At 26.3% G+C, this 9,763-nt stretch overlaps 1 protein-coding gene across 1 annotated transcript in view; it reads left to right on the top strand.

Moving 5' to 3' along the window:
- LOC113385528 (inositol hexakisphosphate and diphosphoinositol-pentakisphosphate kinase-like) overlaps positions 1-9,763 on the top strand; it is a 73,758-nt gene that overhangs the window by 16,800 nt on the left and 47,195 nt on the right. Inside the window, 1 exon segment of the mRNA XM_026623382.1 lies at positions 6,964-7,054. Within this exon segment, the coding sequence (XP_026479167.1) occupies positions 6,964-7,054 (91 nt within the window).

The raw sequence follows: 9,763 nt of genomic DNA, 5'->3' as shown, positions 1-9,763 counted from the left end.
AGCTCATATTGCCGAATCGATTTTAAAAAATCAAAAACTGTTCGAAAGATTATTAGTTGGGAATGATACTGATTAGTTTTAGTGAAAAATTACCGTGCCGTTTTCTTATAATTCGTTGTTGAAAAAAAAAAATTGAGCCGATTTAATGAAACTTTTTTTGATGATATATATTATGGTCTTATACAACTTATTGAAATATTACGGCCTTACGACAATTTGTTTAATTTTAAAAATCAAAGTTTGAGAAAATGAGTGTTTTTTTTTTGACGTTTGTTAAATTAAAAATAGACGATTTACTTCGTATAACGATAGAGTACTTGGTCTAATAAACAATCTAAACCATTAAAGTACTACGGAAACTGATTCAAATATAAAATATTGATTTTTGAACATTTGCTTTTAGAAAATACTCCAAGTTAACGTGTTCGTTCGCTTTCAATCATATGTAATAAATCCACTTGGAATACTTTTAATCACCCATAAATTAATTTATTTTTATTGATTAGATTGAATTAATTACAACTATCGGGAAGTTCATGTAACTTGCCTCAAGGCAGTATACCAATACCAACCAGTTATAAACTTAGTTTAGATACAAATTAATTGATTTTATCCTCTAAAATATTTTTCTGAAATGATAAAATTCAACACAGTAATATAGTTCATAAGAAATATTGCAAAAGGCCTCTTCAACTCTTCTCTATTTTCTGTAATATGAACAGAATATTGCTTATTTGATAACATTATCTTTATTATCAAATATTATGGCTGTTAATATGCCAAAATGTTATTGCAAAGTTTTTTAACTGAACTTTAAGCATTTAATAATCGGTTTTTTAGTCTCATATAAAGATGTCCGTCTGTTTATAAGCATTTATTTCTTCTATATATTTCCAACCCGGATAGAGAATAAATAACAAGTAATATCATTAAATATATTATTGTTATGTACATGTTGAAAACGGAATTCAATTTGATGCACCAAATAATTTCGATTTATATTTAATAAACCCATACCTTCTTTTTATCTATGAGACAGTCTGTAAAATTTAGTTGGAAATCATGAAAATCAATATATTAAATGTTATATCAATTTTTATTGCGTAATCGGTTCATAATCGAAACCCAATTAATAATTATTTCTAGCAAATACTTCAACTAGCTGGAAATGTATGAATATTGTGCATTGAATGTATATATGCAACAAAGAGAAACTAATTCACTGCCATTGTTCTATACTAAATACAATTTTAGATGTATAATTAATTATACAAATTAATTTAGCTGCAACTTAGATCTGCATTATATTTCAATTATATTAGAAAAACATACAACTTCTTTTATACCAGATGTTGCAAATACTGAACCCTTTTCTATGTGTAATTATAGTTTACGTATATTATTACATTTTAAACAATAATATTCATAATAATAGTTATTTATGATATAAATATAATTGACAGTTTAATTTGTTCATCGCATGTTATCAACAATCTTTTAGTAGATTTTGGGAATACATTTAATGTAAAGTTTCATACGCCAAACTTTACACAACAGCACTCGTGCAACGTTTGGCTTACTGATTATTTTCACTGTGTACTTATCATATGAGGAGTAGGTAACCAGAGTGATCGTCCCAAATACACCTGAACGCTATCAAACTGTTTCGAAAAATTTGCTATTTTTTCAAGTTTTTATATTATCTCCAATAACTTACTACTTACCATTCATCTTTATATTATTTATATTGATTTTTCGATTATATAAATAAAATCAAAGCCCCATAGTACACTCTGGGTTTTGGCAATATTATTTAGTGAAAAACTTATCATATTCTCGTCGTATCTCAGTTTTCCCCAATATATGGGTAGACATTCCCATTGGTTGCTAACTTCTCACATGAAAGCATAATATGAAATATGTATATTAAATATTGCTACGATTTTTGAACTGATATTATATGACAGATGCATCTTATTACTTTAGTAACTTACTTTCAGTATTGGCCGAGTTAGCACTGATTGTATATATTCAAGTAATTTAATATTTGTCAAAAACTGCAATGTACAAATTTCATAATTTTGTTTTGCTTAAGACCAACTCTTATATGTTTGTATAAATGTAATCGATATCCATAAATAAAGTATGTCTACTTATATTATTTTACATTAAAATGAAATTAAAAATTTATTCGTTAGTGTTTTAATTGCTATATAGATGTTGCATATTGCAATTGCAATTCAAATGAATAATGTTTATTGATCAACTTTCTATAGGATAGTTTATCTATATGGTTATAGTAATGGGTCGAAAATCTAAAATGAAAATTTTTGCACGTTTCGAAGGTTTCTGAACATTTTGGCAATCCTTTTAATTAGAAAAAAGGGTTTTTTTTTTATGCCCGCATTTTTTCGTTTTACGTTTTTGGCGCACGAATCAACCCGATCAACCGCGATTTGATTGACTGGTTCAAAAAATATTCGATTCTTATTGATAGAAGATGTGCTGATTAGTTTTTTGGCAAAGGCAGGTCCAACCGTCACGGAGATACGGAGCAAAGAATGCAGAAAATGCAAATCGAGATTTTGAGAGCAAAGCATCCGATTTGAATGATTCCAAAAATTGTCTGCTTGTACTATTGCTTTTGGATTTTTTTTTCAAAAATTTTGTTTTTTGCATATCGGAAATAATTCAGATTATAATTTAATTCTTGGCTAAAGTTTAAACTCATACTTTAAATGAATAATTTTATATTTGCAATTCAGTTTACATAATCCTTATAAATATTTGGTCTATTTATATGTGTAGACAATGTTATAGCAGTATTTATAATTATCCATTTGAAAAAATTTAATATTCCTCGAAACTTTCGTTACGATACGGAAAGTTCCAGCAACTCATTCGAAAAGGTTGGAAACCACTGAATGAGTATTCTCTAGGGTCAATGTGCACTTTGACAGATCGAGGCGTTAATTCGTTTGACATTTTTTATATGTTGGTACAACAGGTTGTATATTTTGTGATTGTCCAAATTAGCAGCTTTAGCTCCACGTGAATAATAAAATAATTTAGTCATTAAAGGAGTAATAAACTAAATAGAAAGATTTTGCATATGTCTGGATTCGAAATTGAAAGAAATTCGAGTGTCTCAAAATTTGTATTTTATTTTGTCAACATTTCTTAGCAGCAGTTTCTAGTTCAATTGACAGTTGTGCATTGTCAATTACATCGGTCCGGTCATTTTTGTTATATTGGTCAACATGAAGTTAAATTATATAATATATTATAATTATAATATTTTATAGATGTACAATGACATTTATTTATAATTGTCCATTATGGCATTATCTGGTTATAATGAAATATATATGAATAATTCCTATGTTTCAAGAAAACTATAGTGATATGTTACTTTTAAAGAATAATATATTTAAACATTTTAATATGTTTATTTTAAAAAGAGTGTTTATATAAAAAATAACTTAAATAGTCTTATACTGAACTTGAAAGTGGTTATCAAGGTCTAAGGGAATCAAATAGACCGGCACAATTTTTTGTTGGTGAAGATGGAATTTTGTGTCAATTGATAACAGCAAGTAATCTTTATAGATGATATAATATAAATAAATAGTGATCGTTTGGGCGGTTTTGTCAGTAATATTTTCTAAGAAATATTCTGTAAACTAACATAGCCATTAATATTTGACAATCTATAAGTTTTATTTATGAACTCAAATTATTAATTTTGTTTTTTTTTATCCTTATCTTGACAATTACCACGTTTAATTGGCAAGTGGGCACATCATAATAATCACATTTATAAGAATAAAAATAAAAATGGTGAGCTCAATCGTCATAAATTACATTTTAATTGTTACATGAATAAGAATTCGCTGATAATGAACACAGTATTGAACTAAATTTACTTCCAGGGATGAAATGTAATATTAGGTCAGAAGAGTTTATTTTATATGTCGGCTACATGAATAATGTGATATCTTTGAGATACATAATAAGTATCTTATAATAAGTATCTTCCATGTTTATTAGACTCATCATGATGAGACTTTTGAAATACGAATAATTATGTATGAGATTTAAAATATTAGCATCTAAATAAGGAATCTGATTCAAGCATGTTAGAATTAGATGTTGGTTCATATCGTTATTACATCCATAGAAGGAGCCGTATGCCAATTATATCTTGAAATTACCCTTCATTCTTTAAAAAGAGATCATATGTGGATTAAAAGACAAATCTTCAATTTTACCATTGAGAGTAAACAACAGTAAAGTAAATTCAAATAAAATTATTCGGATAATTGTACTTATTGTATAGTTTGCTATGTAAACTAAAACAAAAACAAAAATCTGAACTATGTGATACCAATAAGACACATTATTTATAATTTTAAGATTTTCTATATTAAATTAATACTTCTATTCTTTCATATTTAATTTTAATGTTTTCTCATTGCTATCTTACTAACTTGTATCCAATAATCAACAGATATAGAGTACAGAAAGCTTTGTGCATAAAACAACTTGCTGTTAACCATATTTTTATTTTTAATTTGTTCTGAATAAATATTTAATTTGCACTGAACAATCATTGTTTTTGTTTAGGTAAATTGTCTATTATATCATATTTTAAATCAATAAATTTTCTATTCTATTCTATTCTATTCATATTTCTCTGAGATACTATTGTTTTAATCTCACAACAATCACTAAAAAAAAATATCTCCAACAAACACTCACTAGTTAAGCATATTATATCAAGTCTTCAAACAAACAGTGTCTATTATTCTTGCTCCACATATTAATTTGGAAAATAATGTTTTAATAAAGTATAAGAGCAATTAAGACTTATTCATAGATATTTGCAAAATCAAAAGTCAAGTTTGATAGGAACGTTACAAATATTGTTTCATATATAATAATTTGATTTTATCTTAGAATAACTAGGCTTAGTTTATGTGTAGTGTTTTGTATAAAATCTAATACAGTGACTCAACATAATACTGTGAAATCATTGTCTTAATTTTATTCTTATTGTTAAATAAGTCTTATATGTTATATTAAAATTTTTCATTTTATCTTTTTTTAGGCCACTGAATCTGATTTATGCTCAGATTCAGATGCAGAAGTTCCATGGCAGAAGGCAAGCAAGTTTTTGTTGGAGTATTGCATGGCAAAGAAATCACAATCAAACCCATAAAGAAATTTCTAACACGATTAGAGGAATTTGAGTTTCTTAAAATCATTGTTTTTCCTGAAGAAGTAATTTTAAAGGTATATAACTACTATACCTTATATATATTTAAATTGAAAAAAAGAAGGATCTGTAAAATATAATTTTAATTTGTTTTATATATTTGTTATTTGCAATTCACATAATTCAAGATCTTATATAATTATGAAAAAAAAAATGTATGTCTGCTATAAATATATAGATATATTCATATAATTGTAGGTATATATCATTAATTTATTTTAGACTCCTGTTGAAGACTGGCCAGTTTGTGATTGTTTAATATCATTCCATTCCAATGGATTTCCTTTAGATCAAGCTATTCAATACGCCACCCTCCGAAATCCATATGTATCAATAATCTTCATATGCCAATATGATAGTCAGGTAGGAGAGTTTTTTTTTAAATACATATAATGATGGTTAAAAAATTACATAAATATCAGAATCAAGTGTTTTAATTTTAGTTTTTTTTGCACTTGAAAATTTTATCATACTTTATTTGATTTCGAAGTTATTTATTCAATATCAAACATATATTGGCTAGTTTAAAAAATTGAAGTATCATGAGGTTCATATATGTATATATAGATATATATATATATATTTATTTATTTATTTATTTATTTTTATTTATTTATTTATTATCTTAAATTATGATTTTATTAATAAATTTTATGCAACTTATAGAATTTTATTTAATGAAAACTAAAAATTATTTTTAAAAAACGAAACCAAAGTTAATAATGATTTTAATTTAATCATGAGAATAACACTAAAACTAAAATTGATTATGTACATTGGCTCAACTATTGTTCTAAGAATTTGTTTTATCTTCTTTGTTTACCCAATTCATTTCAAATTGATATCACATATTTAAATATGTTATTATATTGTTTAGTTGATAAGTTTCTTATAGGTGCATATTTAGATTAAATGTAAATATTTAAAGTTCTTATACATAATATTATTAATTCTAAGATATGGGTTGAAATATAATATTTATGATACTAAAACAATTTTAATAAAGTACTATTCTTTCATGTAATAAAAAGATTACATAAAGAATAATTTTTACATGAAGAATTTTTCAATGTGACAAAAATTTTTTATTGCATAAAATTTAAATTCAATCTTTAGATTCTATATCCTATATCGATAGGTCAATTTTTTTTAATACAAAACTTTGTTCACTTCTGGATGCATTTCCCAAAGTGGAAATAAAAAACATATTTTCAATTGCTATTATAAAATGTTTTTAATAGAATCAAACCATGAAGCGTAAAATGATTTTCAGATTCAACTAAATTGTTAGATTGAAAATGTTGAATTTTTAATTATCATAAATATAAATTAAGAATGCATAAATTTTTGAATCGTCATCTGTTTGAAGTTCAAATAAGTTTAAAATATTATAAAAAAAACTTATTTAATTTTGTTTACTTTTTTTGAATACGCATTATAACTGTTTTGCCGATCCACTTGCAAAAATTAATCATAAGTTAACAATACAATTTAATCATATCACCTACGTGTGAAACGTTTGTAACGATTTATATAGATAGAAAAACATAATATTAAAAATTATTATATAATTAAAATATAAAACAATAACTTACCCTACGGGAAGTTAATAAATATAATATATATAAAATATATAATAAATAATTATTGCTGATATTTAAGTAAATTTTTATGGTTTGTTTCAGGATAGAAAAAAGTAATATTCAATATTAGATAGCGAAGGAATTGAAATACCACGGTATGCAGTATTAGAACCGAGATTCACCTGATCCAAACGTAAGTATCTTGCATTTTTTTACCCCGAGAATACTATATATCTATTAGAGCAGGCCGATTTGTATGGGCCAACAAAGGTCGCTTAGCGCATATGATTTTTTGATTCTAGGGATCAAAATAAGACACTTTGCTGAAGAAATCATACCTCTAAAATGAATTCTGATGTCATCATTGACTCAAAAATAAGGGTTGAATTTTGAAAAAATTCGTTCGGACCCATTTCGAGTGCCCCAATGGCGTCCAAATATAAGACCTACCCCCACTAACTTCGGAAGGCCGATCTACCCATGCTCATGGTTTTGACAAACTGCCTTCTAAACGTCTATTTTTTTAAAAAACATCATACTTTTCGACTAACATCCTAGCCTTCATTCAATGTAAACATCAAACATCTAATTTGTTCCATATCGACTTACTTTCAAACAATCACTCATATTATCAAATAAACTTTTGAATTATTCATTAGCGAGTCCTAAAATTAAATGAAAATTTATTTTAAATTAAAATGTCATGTACCAAATTCTAGTGCGACTTGCTATTATAAATTTGTAATATAGATTTATGTTACAATTAATAAATTATACTTGGTTGATTGAGATATTATGTAATGCTAGTTATCATACAAATTATATATTATTTGTAAATAATAAATCAAATTAAAACTAGTTGAAAGTGGCATTTTGCCTTAAGGCAAGTTGCATGAACTTCCAGACTTTCACTTAAATCTAATCTCATTGGGGTTTCCAATTGATATTCCTCAAACACATTTAAAATATCTGTAATTATATTAATTATAGTGCAAGGGTACGTTTTTGTATGTCTTACAATTCTAGTTTATTATTCCAAATTATAATTAATTTATATAATTAGCAATTTTCATAGGACTGTTCAGTGCACGAACTTTATCGCCATGTTAAATTTCATAAAAAACGATTAAACTTTTTTTTTCGAAACGTAATAAATTATTTTGTGAAATCTTGAACACCTGCTATAAAGAAAATACTGGCACGATCACATATATCAAGTACATAGTCTTTGATATTATTTAATCATTTAAATTATTGGTAATATTTTTTTTACACTGCTCAGTTCCTTTTTCGTTAATTCCAAAGCCATTTCCAATGGCTTGGCAATGGCTTTTAAGTTTGTGCAATTTGAATTTTGACTTGACTTTTATAGTGATAATAATATAAACTTAACTATTTTCTCATAAATAATAATTGATATTTCAATCTTCATAGGGAAAATTGATGATTTAAATCAAGTGGCGGTTTTCTCTTCAGTTTACGACGATAGTTTTCTGTTAATAAGGAATTTGCTAGTGAATTTGGACGACTGTTGAGCTTGTTTCTATATTTATGCGCTGTTTTTGTTATTACATCTTTTATGGTAGGTGTAGCAAAAGCGACCTTTGATGCAAATTCTGAATATCTTTTTTTTTCAAGCTTTGTTGAATTTTTAAAGTTGAACCACTAGTCGTAAGGCCGTAATATTTCAGTATGTTTTTTAGAACCATCATAAATATCAACATAAAAAGTTTCATCGAAAATGTTAATTTAACAGTTAAAACGAGAAAACGGCTCGGTCAATCTTTGTCCAACACTAATCAGCATGATTTACAAATTACATCTTTCGAATAGTTTTTGAATTTTTAGTATGGATTCAGAATTTTTGGCTAAAACGCGGACAAAAAAAATTCACTTTTCTGCTAACTACAAAGAAACGGCTGGGCCGATTGTCGCACAAAACTGAGAAAGATAGTTCTTATCGAGATACGTCGAATGGTTTTTGAATTTTTGAAACTGATTCTGCAGTTTTTAAAAAAACGCCGATGAAAGGTGTAATAAAAACTATAGTCAATTCTCCAAACTTCGATAAATATTTAAAATTAAATGACTTTCCGTAGAGCCGTAATATTTTAGTATGTTTTATAAAACTTTCTAAACTATCTATCGTTAAAAAATGTTTCATAAAAATCGTGGAATTTTTTTAAACAGTTAATTACAAGAAAACGGCCCGGCTGATCTTCACCAAAAACTAATCAGCAGTCAGCCTGATTCCCAAACAATATCTTTCAACGGTTTTTGAATTTTTAAAATTGATTTAGGTTTGTGGGCTAAAACGTGGACGATTTTTTTTTTTACTTTTCTGCTATTAAAGAAACGGCTTGGCTGAATGTCGTGCAAAACTGACAAACACAAATCATTATCGAGTTACATTGAACGGCATTTAAATTTTCGAACTTGGTCTAGACATTTCTGAGAAAACGTCGACGAAAGGTCAAAAATGGGCTCGCATACTCAACACATATTTATTTCCAAACTTGATCTCATTTGATAAAACGTCGAGAAATCATAAAATTAGCAAATCAGATTTTTGGGTGAAAATAAACTTCTTCGTGAAGTTAAAAATTTAAATAGTATTGTTTGACTTTTTTCATAATCAAAATAACTAATCTTCATTACAACTTCAAACAAACAACACAATTCTATGTATAAATTGAAATCTTTCGGAAAATTCTAAAATGTACTTGCATGTATAAAAAACTACACTTGGAAGGCTATTTTCAATGAGAAAATGAATTTCCTTTTGTCTCATTTAGTTTGTATATATTCAGTATCATTTCGACATATTTTATTCACTGCTGATAATATTTTATCACTAAGTACTATCAAATACGTATTTGTTAACAATTTTTTTGTATATTAT

The sequence above is a fragment of the Ctenocephalides felis genome, unplaced genomic scaffold, assembly GCF_003426905.1.
Source record: "Ctenocephalides felis isolate EL2017-DRISC unplaced genomic scaffold, ASM342690v1 CF-g0.4_SCAFFOLD_03571, whole genome shotgun sequence".
NCBI classification, from domain to species: Eukaryota; Metazoa; Arthropoda; class Insecta; order Siphonaptera; family Pulicidae; genus Ctenocephalides; species Ctenocephalides felis.
The sequence above is the reverse complement of the archived record's forward strand: the minus strand, read 5'-3'. Positions and strand labels throughout refer to the sequence as shown.